At 41.3% G+C, this 22,178-nt stretch overlaps 1 protein-coding gene across 1 annotated transcript in view; it reads right to left on the reverse strand.

The window, feature by feature from the left end:
- The window catches only part of SPON1 (spondin 1), a 353,533-nt gene that overhangs the window by 52,155 nt on the left and 279,200 nt on the right, over positions 1–22,178 (reverse strand). Inside the window, exon 7 of the mRNA XM_050955987.1 lies at positions 5,552–5,616. Coding sequence (XP_050811944.1) covers positions 5,552–5,616 — 65 coding nt within the window. The remainder of the gene's footprint in view (positions 1–5,551; positions 5,617–22,178) is intronic.

Here is a 22,178-nt window from a genome sequence, read left to right on the forward strand (position 1 = left end):
ATAATTAAATTGACCAGTTTCCTTTATTTTATCGTAAGCAGATTGACTGCACATGTGATGATATATGGAAAGATACTGTTTATCTGCTCCATGATTTATAGGTTATAAAATATCCAGCACTATAATATCTAGGTGCACAGCAGATTGGCAAATTGCTTCTATCCCATGTCCAATCTACGCTTTTCCCTATGATGCAGCCTAAAATCTTTAATTGAGATTCAAGGTGATACATAGTGGTGCAAGCTCCCTGGCTTGCAATAATCAAACAAAGTCCCTAGGCACTGGAGTTAAGATTCAAACATCTCCTGTTGGCCCCAGCAATGATTAGCAAACCAATCCACCTGTATTGGAAACATTCTGGTAACATCTTTCAAGAGGGAAAGTTAATGGGCTATGCCTGTCCAGCTGCTTGCTTTCAATCCCCAAAGCTATTCAGAGAGCTAGGAATTGTGTGGTGAAAGGGTATCCCTTCTTCATACTTGGTGGTTTTGCCCAGAAATTTTGGAAAAACATCAGAGACTTAATTGAAGAAACTACTATTTCCTATTGCATGATTGTTGCCATTTTATGTAAATTGATTTTATGTAAAAGATCTGGTGCCTGTATGATAACCTACTTTGCTGTTGAAGGCTCACAAAGGGTGGAGGATGGAATGACCATGGAAAACTGCACAGCTGTAACAACAAATATGCTGACAACATTGCTACGTGGCTTGGATTTCACAGCCACATCGAACAAGAAAACTCTGCTTGTGCCTAGCTATGGAGTTCACACTTCCAGGCGTAGGGGTTTGCTCTCCTCCATGACTTGCCAAAACAGGCTGATTTCTCCCACTGTAACTATATCTAGTTACAGAATTAGAAAATGCTGGCTGATCTGGTCTTGTGTTTTTTTTTTCTAGTGATATATTAGATTAACTGTGGGACAAATCCTGATGTTCTTTCTCAGGCAAAGCGCTCATTGAAGAAATGGGAGTTTTACCTGGGCAAGAACTTTTGGATTTGGATCCATGGATAGAGCAGAAAAGATATTTATTCTGGGGATGGAATTCTGTACCCCCAAGTTCTGCTGTCATGGATTGATTATTTCACAATAATACAGCTAGCAACGTCTGAGACTGTCTTCCCTTCCCGCCCCCCCACCATGTCAATTTGTTAGCCAATCAGACCGCTCCCATTTTTCCAGCTCTGTTAGTCACAGGATCCCCTCACACTCTTGATTTTTTAATTAAAGTTGACCAGACAAATAGTTCCTCTAGTGCAGCCACTCTGATTCTAATAGTGTCCGATACCCGATTCTTCAGAATACCGAAATCTGTTAATACATTTACAGCAGTCATCACTTAAACATATTGGTGCCTGAAATACCAGAGGTTTTTCCCTGTACTGATTTTAACTGCTCACAAATACTGATATTATAAGGGCAATCACCGTAACTAAGTTTGTATTAAAACTTGGATAGGAAGTTACATCGTGATCCCATCGAGTGATAACCTTGCACTTTGAAGCATGAGAAGACTGATATCCCTTGCTAAAATTTGTAAATGTATTTCTAAGGCTCTAGAGTTATGTTTACTAGTGCTATGTATTTCATAATATTAGTGTTTTATACCTTACAGTAGGATCTCTTGCTGGATGTATTATGATATATTGTGAAATGGCTTTCTATTAGGTGACATGATGCCTTGACAAATCAGCTTTATGCCATATCAGGAAAAGACATATAATTCATGATTACTCAAGAGAAAATTATCCATGCCCATTAGTCAGTAGAAAATTAGCAATGCACGCTTTCCATGACTAGTTAGCTATATTATGCATACTAATTGACTAAGCATTTGTCTGGCATAAGTTTTAATCCTTGCACAATCATAATCTAAATTCCAACAGAGATAATCAATAAAGGCAAATGGAAATTCTAACAATACAAGTGTGTTAATTGCGAAGGTTTACCTTCCTTTGGGAGCTGAAAGCAAATTTTAAAATGGAATTAAAAAAGGAGCACCACAACAATATACCAGGAACATAACAAAAATTATTAAAAACAAATAACAAACAAACAACAGTTGTTAGGAGAAGGTCACCTTTGTATAGAATTTTAAAGAACACATATGTTTCCCCAGGAAACTGTTGCAAGGTGAGAAAGATTAACATCTGGAGAAGGAAAGGTGACTACAAGAACATCTGGAGGATGTTTTAGAAGCTTTATCATATCTGGCCACGTGACAATATGCCTAAAAATGTTTAAAGTTGTGTTCCAATAAAAACTGTTAATTTTTATGATGTTTAAGTGTTGCCTTGTCCTGGTTAATATGACCAGGGGCATTGTAATTTAATTAGCTTTGATTTTTGTGTATTAATTTAATGCTTTTGAAAGATGATGGATTGACACCCCTAGAAAAGGAAATCTTCTCTTCATCCTCAACAGAGGCAAAACAATGAGTTGAAAACCTACTGTACTTTGTCTATGCCAAACTCTTACGAGTTTGAGCGTCAAGGCAAAACTTTGCGGCAATGAGCACTTTGATGGAAAGCACCATCAGTATTGGGGGGGCGGGGGAGGGAGCTGGAGGCAAATAAATAAATAAATAAATAAAATGGCTCCTCTGAGCCAAACAGACTAAACTACTGCCACAGAGCTGGGTGGTGGAATGAAACCTAAGCTTTAAAGGACAACTAGACAAAAAATAGATGTAATGGTCAAAGCTGAGCTATGGGGTGTTCACTGAATGATTAAGTTAAATAAGGAACACACTAGAAGACTCTAGGTACTGAGGGCGATAATTACTCAGGCAAGACCACAGATTTATAGATTTTAGTCTGACCTCTTGCAAAAGTTAGGTCACCGGACCTTACGCAATAATGTCTGAACAGAGCCCATAACTTCTGTTTAAGCTGTAGCATATATTCTAGAAAAATATCCAATATTGAGTCAAAGACTTCAAGTGATAGAGACTCCACCACATCTCAAGATAAGTCATTCTAACGGTTAACTACCTTCATTGTTAAAATTTTGCCCCTTATTCCAGTCTGAATATGTCTAGCTTTTTCTGATGGCTTTTTAATCTACTATCAGCAGTCTCTTCCCCATGTAGATACTTGTAGACTTTTATCACTGCCTGTTAACCTTCTCTTTAGATACATGAAAATAGCTTCTTAAGTCTCTCACAAAAAGGCATGTTTTCCAGTACTTGAATCATTCTTGTTGAAAAATTGGAGAGTTCAGAAAAGGATTACATAATTTAAAAAGTGCAGACATCAGAACTGGACACACTATTCCAGTAATGGTCTCACTAATGTTATATATAGAACTGCTGCCACTATCTGCTTCTCCCACTAGATATTCCCTTGCTTATACATGCAAGGATCATATTAGACCTCTGAGCTACAGCAATGCCCTGAGAGCACATGTTCAGCTGGTTCTTGTCATGATCCCTAAGTCCCCCATCTCGACAGAGTGACCTACACATTTTGTTCCCTGGTGGCTTTTACATTTTTCTGTGTTAAAATGCATATTTTCCAGTGAGCCCACCTTACCAAGTGATCTGGGTCAGTCAGTTTCAGTGACCTTTCCATCACCATTTACCACTCCATCAATTTTTGTCACTTGCTAATTTTATCAATACTGATGATTTTATATTTCTGGACACATCATTAGTAAAAGATATTGACTAGCAATTGCATTGGCCCAAGCATAGATCACGTGTGGTGGAAGGTACAGAAGATCTGGCGTTCAGAAGCCTGGAGCTATTGGAATCCTACCCTGTCTTGAGCTGAGAGCACAAGTCCCAAGAGCAAGAATCCTGCGAGGATGGTGAATCAGATGCTCAGCTGGTATAAATCAGATTAGCCCTATTGAAGTCAATGTCACAATACCAGCGTACAGTTGCTGAGGATGTGGCCCAGTGTCTTTTCTGAGATACAAATCCTCACGTTTGAGTCACTTGTTCTTAGGACACAGTGCACAAACTAGACGTGCCAGACCAAACGATACTGTGCACAAAATAGGAGAGCATGTGATGCTGGCACACCAGATGCCAGCTCATGCCAAGGTCCTTGGGCCTCACTGAACACTGAAAAATGCATAGCTGGGAACCAGACTGGCCTGTCTCTGTGTTAATATTGTTAAAATAGATATTAGAGTTATGAGAAAGTGTTTACTGTTTAGACTTAATGAAATGCTTGCAGGGTGCTGCATGTATTAATCTTACATACAATATCTGAATCCCATGTTTAAGGTAATATTGAAGTGTTTGCTCTGTAACTATGAACATGTTTGTTAATATTGTAACTCCCCCCCACCACCCCGTCACCTTCCCAGTCAGGAGAGAAACATTATCAGGTGTGAAATACTAGTTTACCACAAGAAGTGTCATCTCTTCCCCAACATAAGAAGGCCTATAGACACCAGAGAAACCACTGAGGAACATCAGTGGACAAAGGACTTTGTTGATTGATTCCACCACACTCATGAAGAGAGATATGCAGGTGGACACATCCCATCACAGTCTGAACTCTGGGGGAAGGGAATAAAATACTTGTTAAGAAGGAACTGTATCACAGTGCTGCTTGTAATTTGGACAGGGCAATATTTCTAAGCATAAGCAAGAAATCCCCAAATTATGTCAGTCGAGGTAGCCCATAAGACATATAGAGCTTGCATATCACAGCAGTGCCTATTAGCTTCTGAAACCTAAAACTAACTCTCTCCAGCAGCCGTGGGGGTCCTAGGCTGCATTCAACTGCTCCCTCCCCCCACCCCAACAAAGCACCTAAGATTTAGTCAGGGGTATATAGTACAAGTCATGGACAGGACACAGACTATGAATTTTTGTTTACTGCCAGTGATCTGTAGATGACTTTTAATAAAAACACCCATGACTAAAACATAGCCTTAATCATAACCCAGCACTGTTAGAAGTTTAAATTTGATATTAAGGGTTTTAAAGGTTAAAGATTAACTCCAATGGGTGAAACACGGTCACGTGATGATCTTGACACAAAAGACCTTGAACAGTTAGACAAGGAGAGGGGAATATCCTCTAAAAGGAAAGTCCCAGGTCAGGAACGGAGAGGTTTGCTCATAAGTTTTGACCAGGCATCCAATTACCTCCCTGCCACAGAGACCACAGTGATGGAACTGGCCCGACTTCTGCACCCGAGTGCCCTGGTTTGTGACAGTTTGCCCTGAGGTTGGCACTCGCATTTGTGTGCCACTCCAGAAAGCCTGACATCTGTATCCAATATACTTGAGAAAACACTGAATGAACTCCATTGTTTAATATAGGCACAAGCTCAATAAAACGATCTGCTTTTTCTCTTTCCCTGATATAGTTAGTAAGCCCCATACGTGCAAAAAAAAAAAAAAAACCACACAAAAAAAGCCCTCATTGGCAGAATACCAAAGCACAAGACGATCTCATCTATCAACAGTACTTTTATATTGTTTCTTTGCAAGAGCAAACCATTGTGTAAGGCAATAAGTTTAGAGCAGTCTGTTAGATGATATTGAACAGGAGTCTATTGGGAGTCTCCTTTCTCTACCTACTTACACGTTTAGCGGTTGCCAGGCAGGCCACTGTGCTTTCGCCTTGATGACAGTTAAAACCTCATCGCTCTGTAAAAGAAGACAACACAATATAAAACAGTGATTGGGATAACTTTACTATGGGAGTAACATTCTGCAATGATTTATAGCAAATCGAGGAGGCACTTGGATTCTAGATGCACCTCAGAATTCTGATGAAGACAGAGATACCTCGCTTTCCCTGCTGCTTGGGGGATGTGTTGCCCTGCTCAGTGTGGTGCAGAGAGGAGCTTACATGAACACGGAGAAGAAAGCATTCCCTTACCATCACTGCATTGCTGCCTTTCCCTCTCCTGCAGGAGCTGAACTCAACTAAGAGGGTGGGGAGCAGAATGCAGAACAGTTCAGTTAATCACATTTCCCTTTAAGAGTGGTGGAGTTTATGATTTCTGCTTTGGGTTACAGTTACTCTCCCTCCCATAGCTTGATCAAACTGAGGAGGGCAATGGGTTTCCAAATGGCACGGACAAGGCCAGTGGCAGCATGGCACAGACAAGAGCTGTTCTGCTAAAAGTGTGGGAAACTTGGGAAGAGCACAGAGACCAAACTCCACACAACAGTGCTTCATAATTCCCACAGACCTCCTCATCATTCCAGCATACAGCCACTCCTGCCACTTGAGGGGAAGACAGGAGACAGCTAGAATACTGCCAAAACTGCACATCTCTGGTGGATTCTGTTACAGTTTTGTGCAGTCCTATGTGACTACAGGCACACCTGACCCTTGCTGAGGAACAAGAACAGGAATGGTGCTATTTGTAGGGTTTAGCAATGGACACAACAGCATTTGGGGAAGGAGAATGGGATCAGCAACTCCAGAGTTGAGGGGAATGTTTTCAAAGTGGTGCTCACTGAGGAGGGCAGAAAGGAGATAAAGAGCCTTGCACTGGAAATTTGCCCTAGTCAATCAGAAACACCACAAAGATGGTTATTATTAATGGCAGAAATGGCATTAATAAAAAAACTTCTTTATCGGGAAGGATTCAATATTATGCAAAGAGTCAATAGATGCACTGTGATCGCCTGTAAATATTTAAATACAACTACTGATAGTGGTTTTATCCCACTTCCTCACGCACGCAAACTCATAAAAAAATGGTGAAGTATATAACACACCTGTGGAAACCCAGACTGTGGCTAAGCACTGTACAAAGATTTTTTTTCTAAAGCCTATAAGAATTCCTGAATCAGCAGTTTTAAAATTTATATGTAGTGTAATAAACCCAGAACAAAAACAGGAGACTGTTTTAATGAGGCTCTGGTGCCCAGACGACATTTATCAAATGTTTCTTAGAGCCTTTCCCATCTCCCCCAGGATTCCTGCCCAGTAAATTGTTTAAGAAAATATGAAGTTCACAACTCATGCTCATGATTTCTGCAGCCTTTTAAAATACTTCCCAATTAAACTAAAAAAACCCACCCATACATTACTGGTAATTGGCAGTTCCAACAGAGCTGTCCTTTCATTTTAGTGATAATCTTGCCGTTTCCTGCTTGAAAGCAATAGCGCTGATACCCTAGGCTACCTCTAATCCATATATGCCCCAGTTTAGAGAAATCAATTTTCACTGGTCATTTCTACTGCTGCCATTTCTCTCGGTCTCCCTCTTTTTACCAAAGCAAAGCAATTACAGCACTGATGTGGCTTATCTGTAACATGGAAGTGGTTCAGCCCCAGGTGCTCATCCTCAACATGACCTCTTCCTCATCCTGAGAGAGCAGCTTGGACTAATCCATTTACTTTATGGAGGGATAATTTGCTGCTGTTGAACAGACATTGGCCAGACTCTGAGCCGGTGTCAATTGGGATAGCTGCACTAAACTCAGTGGAACAATATTCATGTACACCAGCTGAAGATCTAGCATTATGTGTTTAAATAAATATCAAAAGATAATGACCATCAGATTATTAGTGGGGTTAGTATAAGGAATATTGTGCTGGAAAGGGGAACAATCATGCGCAGCACACCACACGCGTTGTGTAACAGAGAAATCTGAGATCTGCCGAAGACCACATGGCTGCAGCAGCCTGATCCACCAGCCCTAGTCTTGCTCATTCCCTACTCCACCTTCCTAAACTACTGTCATATAGGGGTAGAATTGAGCTGTGCTCTGCTTCATGCAGGGCATACAGCCTGATCCCAAATGCACCCAGAATAACCACACTACTTCCAGTGCATCCTGGGTGTCAAGTGAATAGCAGAAACTGATTAAACCAAGAGAGTTAAATACAGTGAAACCCTGCTATAACGCGATGTTTGGGGTCCAAAAACTTCCATTGCACTAAATGGGGGGTCACGGTATAGCGGGGTTTCAAACCAGTCAGTTTGTCAGTCGTCCCCAATGTGGTGCATTGATGTGCACCGCCTAGTGCCCAGCCAGGGAGAGGAGCCGCGGCCCCCGCCTGCCGGGGACAGAGAACTCTGAGGCTGCGGGCGCTGGTGCTCTCTGTCCCCGGCAAGCGGGGGGTCGCGGTTCCTTTTGAAGCTGGAGAGAAGCCGTGGCCCAGCGCCTGCCAGGGACAGAGAGCACCGGTGCCCGCAGCCCCGGAGAAGCTGGAGAGAAGCTGCGGTCCCATGCCTGCCAGGGACAGAGAGCACTGGTGCCCGCAGCCTCGGAGTTCTCTGTCCCCGGCAGGAACAGAGCTGCAGCTTCTCTCCCCTGCCATGGTGTTGGGGACCACTGGTACAGTACTGTATTATACCGTAAAGGGGAGCCAACCTATGATCGTGTTATATGCGATTTCGCGTTATGGCGGGGCGTGTTATTGTGAGGTTTGATTGTATCTGGCAGCTACTCACTGCCTCTCTCTGTGTACGTGTATATATATCTTGTGCTGAGGATGGAATCTCCCTTAATTCTAAATTTCCTTTGCTTTTGGCTGTTTGGCTCAACATCCTAGCACTTTTTAAATGTGTGTGTTCCAATTTACATTCCTTTAAAACACATTTGCCTTTAAAATGATTTAACCACATATTACACACACAAAAAGGGAGTCTGATTGTTATTAGTTAAATATACATATTTGCACTTTCAAAACAATGCACTGTTTACCCAACAGAAATCAAAGCTACTTCAAGTCACTTATATAAGCAAGTGCTTGTGGCACTTGCATTGTAAATGTACATAGTACAGCATACTAAGAATGAATAATGCTTCAAAATGTAATACCAATGGTAGTTCATTTTTCAGAGCAGAGAGGGAGAGAGAGACCCGACTCAGAAGGCTTGGATTCAAACACTGCTTTGCTTCTGGGGTAGGCTGGAATCCAGTCTGGGATTTGAATTTCATAGCCAGGACCCCTCTTTACAATTAATCAATATCCAGAGCTGAAGACCCCAGAATCCAACACTTTGAAGGGTTTTAAATCCAGATACAAATGAACCCATCTCCAATTAAATGGGATTAGACTAAAGGCATCCCTACTGTTTCAGATTGAGACTGTAACAATTATTTGCTAGATTTAATTTTTAAATAATGACAGCAAATTATATCAAGGTTAAAGTGGTGCACATCAGAGATACTACTGACTTTTCAAAAGTTACACAATTTTTAAGTGACTAATTTTTTTTATTAAACATTTCTGGGCATTTTTGTTGTTGTTTTTAAACCTCCCTTTGACAGAGATTCTATACACAAAGAGCTAGCCAGGAGCTAGTTTTTACCAGAGAATAAGATTTGAAAAAAACAAAACAAAACCAAAAAAAAAAAACACTTTTGCAGAATGTTGTTACATTTTCTGTAATCTGAAATCATAACACAACCTTAAATGTACCATCTCTGGTATACAGATATAACCAGAGTGACAATCTTTAAAAAGGGAGGGACTTCCTTAGTCCATGTGATTCAGCTATCTTGGTTAACACACCAGGGATTGAACCAAGGCCTTCCAGAGTAGAAGTCTGTAAAATATGAGATGAAGAGCCATATTGTAGCTCTCTTGCTAGGGGCTGTAATAGACTCACAGCCTCTCTGGATTGGGCACAGAAGGCAATTCTAACACATGCTCACCAGTGGGTTATGTGTGTACACATGTCCATGGTGTAGTATACATCTTTGCCTGTCTACTACTACTTCTGTGTAGGGTGGAAATTTGAGGGATACTTTTTAAATTCTCTTATGAGAATATAAAATGTCTGAGATTAAACCCACAAATGAGTAATACAAAGAGTTGTCAGTCCAAACCAGGATTTTTCCACTCCAAAGTCTAGTGGATGGCTCTGTGTTATTGTAGAGGAGCGGACTCACCCCTGTGGCGCCTCCTGCTGGTCTCTCTGAGAATTAGCTCAATTTCCAGCTCTGGAGCACCCTCTGCAGGCTGGTGATCCACCTGTCCTCTGGCCCCATCTCCCTCCCTGGACCCAGTGCCCAGTAACCCCTCTCTCTTTGGGTCTCCCCTCCACAGGGAACCCCCACCTCGCCTCAGTAATGGCTACTGCCAGTCATTGTCTAGCCCCCATGCCCTGGGGCAGACTGCAGTATCAGCCTACTCATCACTGGCAAGGTTGGGTTTGGACCTGCTGCCTTGGCCTACCCCTGGTCTGCCCTCTGCAACCCCCTGTACCTGTTAACTAATGCTAGGCCACAGTCTGGGGCTTTCCAGGCTAGAGCTCTCCAGCCCTGCTCCACTCAGATACCCTGTCTCTAGATCCCTGCAGCCAGGCCCTTCTCCCTCTAAAGGCAGAGAGAGACTGACTGGTCTTCTGGCTCACAGCCTCTTATAGGGGTCAGCTGGGCCTGATTGGAGAATGGCCCCAGCTGAGCCTACTTTCCCCAATCAGCCCAGGCTTCTTGCCACAGCCACAGCCCTCTCCTGGGCTGTTTAGAGCCCTTCAGGGCAGGCACAGGGGACCACCCTGCAACAGTTATCCAAGTGCAAAGAATTCTGTAGAGTTGTAAAATACTTTCAATTTTTGATTTCAATATGTTCTGGCAAACATTTCCCTTGGGTTCTTTTGCATCATTTGCCCACTTTTCTTCCTGCCCTTCCTACCCTCAAAGTTTTGATTTGATTTTTACAGTCACGCAATACCCAAATTCATGTCAAAATGTGGAGAAAACCAGTAAGTTTTATCATCTATGATGCTTTTTGCCTAGCAATAATGCAGAAGTTTGAATAGTAATGACTATTGTAGAGGAGCAGTAATGTATGACTAACTGTTGAAACTGCTAGATTTTGACACTTACAGAAGCCCAGATATTCTGTAAAACTGCAGACACACAAAATGCAATACCATCCGCAAGTGAAAGAAAAGGAATGGGCACCAAAACTTTATGATGTTTCTGGAAATCCTTCAGGCTAAGGCTATAAAAGAAGACAAAGAAAACCTTATCTCACATTTTTGAGCATGTGAGAGATACAAGAATGTGAATCTGCATCTCTCTGTCAGTTGTTACAGATACCTTGTTAACTTTCCCTCTATGTGTACTTGCTTTTAAGTGAGTTTCTTCCCCTTATATGAATCACACATTTTGTAATTGAATTTTCTTGGGTTCTTAGGCCTCTGTTCAGCAAGGTACTTAAGTATCTGCCTCATCTTAAGCATTGAAGTCAATGGAACTACTCCTGTCCTTAAATTTAAGTCTCGTGTTCAAGTACTTTGTTGAATCAGGGCCAAAATAAAGTACTAGAGAGACTCACTTTTGATCAGATCTGTGGGCTTTGGATCAGGTCCTTTGGCTCAGATTCAGGAAAGCCTTAAGCATGCACTTAATTCCATCCCTATTCACATGTTTCAGGACTGTTCTGAATAGAGATGCTTTCTGGAATCAGGGCCTATGTCATTTATATTCATGACTAGGGGGCTCACAGAGGATGAGAGGATGACCACATTTTGCAAATTAGCAATTAAATGAACATAAACTATTATTGCATCACAAAATCTATATAGTTAATTTAATCTGTGTAGTTTAGATATAATCATTAATGATACTTTATACTGTAGCACATTTACAAATTATACTACAGCATGTTGACTAAAGTCATAGTGAAGTTTTCAGAATTAATAGTGAACAATGCTTTTGCCACACAAAGCCATTTTTTCTGTCTGTCAGTTCTCTACAATCAGCTAGTTTTTACAAAAATAACTGCTAATTAGCACCGTTGTTAGTCTCAATAGTAGGAAGTATTGGGAAACGAAACTGAAATATCCTTTCAACCCTAAAGACACAGTAATGGGGGAAGGAAATTTCCACTGCTGATGCTGTGCCTGTTCTTTGTCTAAACAGGAGTTCAGTTTCTCGATCTGCCAAAATTATCTCTTCATCATAATCTTAGGGCCTGATCCAAAGCCCTCTGAAGTCAATAGGAGTCTTTATACTGACTTCAGTTATTATGGATATTTACATGCAACAACTTTTCCCTACCAAAATAGCCTCCTAAAAGAAAGCTTTAAAGCAGAATTTTATAACATATGCTTCCACTCAGATATAGAAACCCATTATAGATATATTTTTATTTTTCAAGAATTAATAACTTGTATTACATCTGTTTGTCCTTGCAATTAAATGGCACCATACATTAATCTTGCACTATGAAATCAACTATTGAACTAAATCACTCAATCATGTGCATTACAAAAGGATTCAGAAAATGTCCTGGATCATGAAGCGAGGCATCTCTCACTAAAGTAGCATTCAGAATATAGTTTGATTTAAAGTATTTCACAGCCAATGGGATTTAAAGCAACTTGTTTAAAGAGTAATGCCAGTTGAAAATGTTGTGGAAGCTTATAGCAAGAATTTTAAGTCTTCTGTTAGAATCCTACTGAATCAGAGGCGAGATTAGTGGGATCTGGCAAATTCTACAAACTTTCTCATATGCTTCTGCCGCTTTTTATTAGTTGCCATGATCTGTATCTGGTTCAGTATTGAAAAGTATTGCTTTTATAATATGTAACATGTAATATACTATAACATTTTATTGTACTATGCAGGATTCTTAGTACTTTATAATAAATACTTTTACTGGATTCAGTTCAACTAAACAAATGACAAAGCACTTCAGCAGACAGCCAAATCATCCAGTCAGATTGAATCAATTGGGAAAATGAATAAATATGTTTTGAGCCAAGGTTTCGTTTTAATGGTTTCAGACAGCAGTTGGTTGGCATTTGTTTTGTTTTAAAAGACAGGATTTCTATCTGTTGCTATGGTATATATTGCCATAGTATCTGAGCACCTCTCAAATATTAATGAACTTGCCCTTGCAACACTGCTATGAGGTAGATAAGCTATCACCCCATTTTACGATGGGGCACAGAGAAACCGAGTGACTTGCCAAAGGTCACATATGCAGTAAAGCTGGGTGAAATTTTTCAGCTGAAACTTTTTTGGTGAAAAATGCAGATTCAGCAACACCAAAATGTTTCATAGAACCATAGGGTTAGTAGGGACCACAAATGTCATCTAGTCTAACCCCTGCCAAGATGCAGGATTTGTTGCGCCTAAATCATCCAAGACAGATGGCTAACCAGCCTCCTTTTGAAAACCTCCAATGAAGAAGCTTCCACAACATCCCTAGGCAGTCTGTTCCATTGTCCTACTGTTCTTACAATTAGGAAGTTTTTCCTGAGATACAATCTAAATCTGCTATCCTGTAGTTTGAACCCATTGCCTCTTGTCCTGCCCTCTGTGGCAAAAGGAGAACAACTTCTCTCCATCTTTTTGTGGGAACCTTACAAGCATCTGAAGATTAAGGGGAGAAATGACAGCAATCTCCTCTTTTCCAAACTAAACATACACAGTTCCTGCAGCCTTTGCTCATGTGGCTTGTATTCCATCCCTTCAGTCATCTTTGTCACTCACCTCTGGATCTTTTCCAGTTTCTCTACAACCTTTCTTTACATTGGTGACAAAAATTGGACACAGTACTCCAGCTAAGGCCCAACCAGTGCCGAGTACAGTGATACCATCATCTCACATGACTTACATGCTATGTCTGTGTTAATGCAATCTAAAATTGCATTTGCTTTTTTCAAAACAGCATTGCATTGCTGACTCATGTTGAGCTTGTCATCCATCACAACTCCCAGATCCTTCTCAGCAGTGCTGCTGCTAAGTCAGTTTCCCTCCATTCTGTACTTGTGTATCTGTTGAATTTCATGTTGTCTATAGCCCAGTTCTCCAATTCATCAAGTCCCTCTGAATTTCTATCCTCTAAAGTACTGGCAACCCCCCAGCTTTGTGTCATCTACAAACTAGATCAGTATGCTCTCTATAACTATGTCCTGGTAACTAATAAAGATATTAAACAACACTGGACCCAGAACAGATTCCTGGGGAACCCCACTTGAGACCTCCCTATTTGAGATCTCCCTCCAATCTGACATCATTCCATTAATAGTTACTCTTTGCTTGTAGTTCTTTAACAATTATGTATCTACTTAATGGTAGTTCTGTCAAGCCCACATTTTCTCCAGCTTACTTATCAGAATGTCATGTGGGATTGTGTCAAAAGCCTTGCTGAAGTCCAGGTATATTATGTCCAACTGCATTCCCCCATGCATTTGGAAACAATGTTTTATACATTATTCTAGTAGCTTCCCATGTATTAAAGTCAGGTTGACTGGTCTATAGTTTCCCAGCTCCTCCTTTTCCCTCTTTTTAAAAATGAGTATTAGGTTAGCCCTTCTCCCGTCTTCCAGGACCTCTCCTGTCATCCAGGAGTTCGAAAATATTATTTCATGAACATGTGTTGGTTTCATCGGATGGTTTTGGTCATCCCCACAAAACAATTTTTTTAAAACCTAACAACATAGCATTAACTTTCAGATTTTTTCACATCAACAACTCTTCAATTTGAATTTCCTTCAATTTAATAATAATTTTAAAAAAATTAAAAGGTGCTGAAAAATAAAAACATTTGTGGGGCATTGGTTATTTGCCAAAGATTTTTTTAAAGAACTGCTTTTAGGTCGACCCAATTCTTATTTATTTATTTATTTATTCATTCACTCAGAATTGCCAGCAACCCAAAAACTCACCTAGATGCATAGCTCTAATTGACAGTCTGTGCCAAAGAGAGGAACTGAACCCAAATTTCTACATCCCAGGGCAGTGTCTTCACCACAAGATCATTTTTTCTCTCCACAAGACTCTAAAGGAGGTGGTGGTGAGAGGGAAGGAAGCGAAGAAATCAACACTGTGTTGTTGCACTTGTAGAAAATTCAGATCAGGGCCGTCCAGAGGATTCAAGGGGCCTGGGGTCTTTGGCGGCGGGGGGCCCCTGTCTCCAAATTGACCGCTGAAGACCCGGCACTTCGGCGGCAGGTCACAAGGCGGAAGGACCACCTGCCACCGAAGTGCCGTCTAAGACCCGCCCCGGGACCCGCCGAAGTGCCAGAAGAACCCCCTGCCGCGGATCTTTGGGGCACTTCAGTGGTGGGTCTCAGAGTGGAAAGACCCCCTGCTGCTGAATTGTCGCCGCAGACTCGGAGCGGAAGAAGCTCCGGGGGGCCCGGGCCTCGCGAGAGTTTTCCGGGACCCCCAGAGCAAGTGAAGGACCCCGCTCCAGAGCCCCCGAAAAACTCTCGTGGGGTCCCTGTGGGGCCCAGGGCCTGGGGCAAATTGCCCCTCTTGCCCCCCGCCCCCTGGCGGCCCTAATTCAGAAACTATGGCGACAAGGACATTATAAATATTTGGATGGACAATGGACAGTAAGGCAGACAGATGATGGTACCCTAATCTAAGAAGAGGCCAGGACACAAGGGTTTCACTATTATAAGTATACACAAAATCACCTGTCCCCACACACAAACACAAATTACCATCTTGATCTGTGAAAAGCCAATGTCCACTGTCCATGAACAATTTTCTTGAATTCATGAACATATTTCTTTGTTTGATAATATAACTTTGAATACAAGTTTAGATGCTTACAATGCATGAATAGAAAATGCAACTGTGACAGAAGCTATGTCAGGAAGTATTCATATTTCATAGATTAGAAAAGAAAATGTGCATGTGTAAAGAGGCAGGAGGATAAAATGGTATGGTTTTTGTAAGTATCTAGAAAAAACGGAGACAGACACATTTCTCTGAACCCTGAACGAATGCAAAATCAGTGGTTAGTTAATTGATCCACAAGGGTTTCTATTGATCTTAATGGAAGTTCAACAAGGCCCTTTGGTTGAGAAAATCTATTTGTAGTGTGTGGGAATAAAAACATATTTTCCCCAATTCAGTTAGATGTACTTTTTTGAACAAAATGAGAACATCCACACCCAGATTTCGGAATAGAAGAAAGTTGTTCATTCAGATTTTGAGATTGCATCCAGCAATAGGTTGCAGCTACTCATCATTTTTTAGCACTGGTTGAATTGATCTCCATTCACAGTACATTTAAAAATCAGTTCTGGATAATTTCTGGAGTGATCATGGTTTTGTGTTGTATATTAGCTGTGATGAGATAAAAGGAAAAGAATTTTCCTAATTACTACTGTTACATATCCCCAAATCATATATTCACTTCCAGGTATATCTTTCTCCATGACCTGTCCCTTGGGGTTTTCTTTCCATGAAGTGGATGTTTTGGGAAAGCAATGTGAGCTGAAATTAATAACAGAATTGTTGTTACGGGCAACACTGAAAATTTTGTGCCCTATTTTATGTCTTGTAAGCTGCTGTTATACAATATATGGGTACCCTGCATCTTCTGATAGAGTGATATTTTGTTCTTACACACTATAACCCTCCCGCCTCCGCCCCAGGCAGCTTGTGTTAATGATTCCTAGGTACTTTGTAAATATTCTGTTCTCATTTTCAGTTAGTGAACCAATCAGCATAATAGGAAAGTATTTATCCCCTGAGAGCTCTCCTTCATGTTTTGCTGATTGCAGGCTGCTATTCTGTTGCATATCTTGCTTCAATCTATGTAGACTACCTTGCTAGGAGTGGGTTGGCTTTTCTTTCCCATCTCTTTAAGAATACAGAACATAGGCAGTGTCTTAAAGTTCCATGTGCCTAAAATAGGGGCTGGGTCTTACAATGGGCACTATTGTAAAGGACAGTGTAAATTACATGTCAATAAATTGATGTGAGTGTAATTTGCACCCTCCTGCTTGTAGTTCTATCTGCCACATTTCCCCATTTTCTACCTTGGCCTGTAAATTTAATCCCTTTACACAAGTTTACCAATATGTGCACCACTCCTGAATTATTTGGTCCAGATTGCTCTGGAGCAGGGTGGCAGTGCAATAGGCGTGTTTGTAACACATGAATGAACTATCAATGGAAACGACAGGGCAGTGACTTGTTCCTCAGAGATTAGAAATACTGGCAAAATTGTCCTCATGGAATCAATGAGAAAATTTACCTCACCCACCCCCAATTACCTATTAGGTTCACATCCAGCTAGCTATGCCTGCTTAACCTGACTGCTTCAGTCAGATGCAGAACAGTTGTAGATTACAACATCAAAGGCATCCCTGGCTATGCTATGAATCAGTCAGTTAAAACTGGATCGAAGGATCAGCAGTCATCCTAGGGAAAAGCTACAGGGGGAGGCTGGATTGTTCTGTAAAATGATTTCTGTGAACTGGGGACTGAGGACATGGCTATTCTAGGATGGAGTGACAATGTGCAGAAGACCCTTTAAGTTTGGCATATATGTTTGCTGCTTCTGTTTCTGGTGCTTCTATTAGGCATTAGTGCACAAGCCAGCCACAGCAGCTTGGATGTAGGAGACGGCATATTTTTCCATTAAGAGCAAGTGACTTTAATTAAGGCTACCTTGCACTTGTAAGTTCAGTGAGCAGGTGGGTTTTTCCTAGCCTTAAAAGCTTTTGTGACAAATCAGCTTAATAGTGTTATTTTCAGTCAGCATGCACAACATAAATATTCCAAATGTGCGTCAGCTGCTGCACAAAGGCAATCACAACTCTTTCATTCCCCTGAACTGTAAAAACTATGCCAAAAAGATAAAAATCAAAATCCTTGACAGAACAATCTCTAACCAAAATTAAAGAACTAAATAGGGGTCCATTTATGAAATACGCTTTATTCAATCAGAAGAATGGGAATTAAAAAAAACCCAACCTTCTCCAGCTCCCTCATAATTTTCAGTTATTGCAATGAATCCCAAGGCAAATTGGTTGTGTTTTCAGGCACCCAAGAGTGACATTTCTCCAGGGCTGTGTAGCATCATGGTCTCAACTTTCTGTGCTGGGTCAGCGCTTAGATGGATTTTAGAATTTTGTGGGCAAGAGCATCCTAATCCACATTAAAACTTATGAGAAGGGGGATTTAGGGAAGGAAGCTTCCGGAGGATCCTCTCAGCCCCCATTACAGAGGCTGGGTTTATCACCTTTCCCCCAGAAAAGACCACAGTTTTCGGCCTAAACCTTCTGTGGATCCCAGCGATCCAGGGCCAGCCACATCGACATATTACTGCAACTGTCTCATTCTGACAGCACCAGCTCCTAGGACGCATGTGGAGGAGGCACAGCAGACAATGCAGTAGGGTACAGGACTTCATTACTTTTCCTGAGGATTCTTCAGGATCTCACTAGGGAGTGGATGATTGTTGGTCCCCCTTGGCCTATCCAATTCATTCCCAATCACAGACACATAGAAAGGCCTCTGCCAGGTCCAAGAATGGGAGGATTAATGCTGCAGAGATCCTTGCCTGGAGGGGAGCATGATCCAACCTGTGTTAAGTGTCTAAATGACTAATCTAGAAAAGGTTGCTTCATTATCTGTTCCTTCATGAAAAGTTCCTTGAGGGCATTGATTTATGCATGTGATAGTGGCTCACAGCTCTCAGGACAAACCCAAGTTCTTTAGTAGCCACAGAGATGGAAATTACTATTATTTTATTTCTTGACCTGTTTAGCATGCGAACTGTTCCCCTAGATAGGCTGGCTTGTTGTGGTTGGTTGGATAAGGTCATTTCTAACACTGCTGTTGGTATGATTGGCATCCATATCTTCCATTGCTGGGAAGGCAGATACCTTTGCTAGGTCCTGTGGCAGTTCAGTTAAATCCATGATTCATGCTTGCCATTCAGTAGAATTAATGTTAAGAATGACTTAAACAATTATAAAAGCTCTGCATCTTTAATAGCAGAAAAAGCTGGTAGTACACCCACAACAAAGATAATTAATGTGGCAAGGCAGGGCTATCAAGGTCACCATAATGGGTAGATAGCTTTGGGGAGGGGTATGCTTAGTTGGAGAGGTGAGATGCAAAGACAAAACAAGGAAAAATAACTGAAACCCTTTAGCCACAACACTGAATAGTGAGTTAATCTGGGGACGGACTCCAGGAAACACTCTTTTGCGAATAAGGTCTGGTATGTAATAAACCAGGCACACTGCAGAAACCCAAAAGGTGTAACAGAGCTGTGAGAGGTCAAGGAAAGGAAACCTAAAATCAATCCCCTTTGAGCAGGAGGTCAGACTAGATGACCTCCTGAGGTCCCTTCCAACCCTGATATTCTATGATTCTATCTGACTGGCTGATGGGCCAAAAGAGACAGAGGGGAGAAAGGACTCCTTACTATTCTTTTTATTCACCACAAATATATTGGCCTTAGGTGGGATTTTCAAAGAGGCCTGGGACAGTTTTGAGGGAAGTTAGGGCTTTACACTCCTTTGAAAATCTACATGGGCTTCCCAGGGTTTCAGACTGGATCTGATATATCACTGTTTTGTTTTAATCCAGTTTTCCTCTCTCAATTCTTAATAATCAATGGTTTAATTAGACCACTGGAGTCCTTTGAGGTAAAGTCGCTGCGGTGGTACATCCTTAAAGGGAAGAAATCTTTCGGTTCTGCTAGGGGAGGAAGCCAGGAACAAAACAGTACCTTATCTTGGTGCACTCAATCAAAGTAAACTCATTAAGATGTGCCAACTTGATACTGGCTGTACTCAGTAGGAGCAGGGCAAAGTTGGTGGCAGAAATAGGGGTTCAATAGTATTCTTACCCTTGATACAAACATTTTTCATCTCATGATTACTTTCAAGAAAATTAAAAAAAATGACATTTCAAGTTGTTTGAGTAGCAGATACAGAAATATAGTATCAAATTCTGTCCTCTGTGATGTGCCACTGGCAGTATTTTACCCATGGAATACAGAGATGGAAAAAAAACTTACCATCTGGTTCATCACACAATAGTATTTTCCGGTAAACTTTTAAATTAAAGTCTTTCTTGCTCTTAGTGTCATTAAAGTAAACTCCTTGTGAGGTGAAGCTGCTGAGTGTTGCATTTATATAATCACTTTATGATCAGCACAGCTCTAAAATTAGAGAGACCCATACAGTGCTTTACATTTCCAAAGGAAGCATTTACCTTACTGCACTGATATTAAATCACCACAATATTCCATTATTAGGGTAGGAAAATATTGTAAATTAAACAAAAAGAAATAAATAAGATAAATTTTTTTCAATGAAGTCAGGATCAAGGTCAGATAAATGCTTTCTATTTAACTGTACAATTCTGTAGAATCAACTACTAATAATACACTTGAAAATTTTGTGTACCTAAATCTAGGGAGAAAGACATGCTCAGAATGGGTACAGCGACAGTGAATATCTTGCTAATTCCCAGTGGTTAGTTTGCATTGGCATGTACAATTGCATCTATAGCTCCAAGGTTTACAGTTATTTTCTCAAATTAGGTGCACATTTTGTTTCAATTTTAGCTCCATAATCATGGTACAATAAAATGCATTGCCATGCCATGAAGCAGTGAAGGTCAGTACGTGCCCTCCAAACATTCCGTGATGCTAGCGATGGCAGGGGCAAACTAACAGTTTTGTCTGTGACTCACCATGCAAAGGGTGTCAGTGTGGCTGCTATTGATTTGCCTGTCTCTTTTGTGTGCCTATTTACTTCTAGAAGACAATCCCATTATTTTGGTATTGCCCAATGATTCTAGAGCTCGAGGGCAGCACTGAAGGTTTGTATTTAGTTTTTAAACCAGGAAGACTGCATGCAGTATTCTCTGCTTTGGTTACAAATTTATTTTGCATTTTTTCCCTAAGCAAGAGGGTGAAATCTGTTTCTACACATGAGAACTGTGTAAAAAAACAAACAAAAAAACCCCCACTCCAAATATTTTACCATACATGCAACGTTGTCATCTATATAAAAATCATTTCTGTGTGACTGAAACCAGGACATTCGGCACTTAAAACACTTGTCTCCACCATTCTACCACTCCTTTAGCGGCGAGGAAGTAGCAGGCTGATACATTCTGCACTAGGGGGAGTCCTGATGCCATTAACTAAACCAGTTTATTAAAAATGTGAGAATGTTTTTAAAAATAAAGTTTAGAGTTGTTTTCCAGTTTACTATGCAAAGCTACAGATAATTTGCCCCACACTTGGTGGGATAGTTTCAGAGTATTCACTAATTAGAGCTGCAAAACCTCCCTAGTTTCATTACTAATAAACTCAGACACAGTTCACTGAAAGAATAATTAAGCTACATTATCCTTCTAGCAAACTCGAGGTGATTGATACATTGATATCATGTGAAATTCATGATTTTACATGGCTATGATGTGAAATCATATGGAACTCGCAGCTTGACACTCTTCTCCTGCCAAGTTGCGACAGCTTATTGAGTGAAAACAAGGAAAATATTTGCACAAAGCGGAACTGCTGAGTGATGCACTGCTGTGAGAGGAAAACATTTCACAAAAGGCTAGGAAACATGCAATTAAATGTGGAGTTGCCTGAAGTCTTCTGAACTAGTTAATAGCACTTTGCATTTTTATAGCACCTTCCATCAAGGAAGGGAATCTCTAATTACAGTAAGTAACTTCCTCTTCTTTGTTGAGTGATGATCCCTATATGGATTCCAGACATGGGAGAGTGGCAAGCAGCACTCAGCGTGGAGGTGGTTGCGTGGACTCGCGTGAAGTCACAGTCTGCCGGACGGCTTGGCCAATAATCACACTTGCCACCACCGGTGGGGTGATGGTGTAGTGAGTGATAAAGGTGTGGACAGAGTTCTAGGTGGCTGCCTTGCAAATGTCCTGCCAAGGCACGTCCGTGAGATAGGCCGATGTGCCAGCCTGGGCCTGTACTGAGTGCAGCGTGACGTTGGGGGACAGGGAGGGAACATGAGAAAGGGTGTGGCATTCCACAATGCAACGGGGGATCACTTGGACTCTTCAGTGTTCCACAATGGCAATGAAGAGCCAGGGTGAAGCACGGAAGGCATGGGAGCATTGAAGGTAAAAGGCCAGCATCTGGCAGATGTTGAGAGAATGTAGTGCTTTTGCCCTGGAGGAATGGGGCAGAAGATTGGAAGGTAGAATCTTTAGTGGAAGTGGAACAGAGAGACCATCTTGGGGATAAACTTGGGGTGCAGGCAAAGGGAGATATGGAAGACAGTGTAGGGGACGGTTCAGCCATCATAGTTGCCAACTTGTTAATGTGCCATACTGAGGTGATGACCACCAAGATGATCACCTTCATGGAGAGATGGGCGAGGGAGCAGGTCATGAGAGGTTGAAAGGGTGGTTTAGTGAAGACAGAGAGGATGATGTTCAGGTCCCAAGAGAGGGTAGGTTTCGGTACTGGCGGAAAGACATTGAGCATGCCTTTAAGGAAGTGAGCAATGTGTGGGTGAATGAAG

The sequence above is a fragment of the Gopherus flavomarginatus genome, chromosome 5, assembly GCF_025201925.1.
Source record: "Gopherus flavomarginatus isolate rGopFla2 chromosome 5, rGopFla2.mat.asm, whole genome shotgun sequence".
NCBI classification, from domain to species: Eukaryota; Metazoa; Chordata; order Testudines; family Testudinidae; genus Gopherus; species Gopherus flavomarginatus.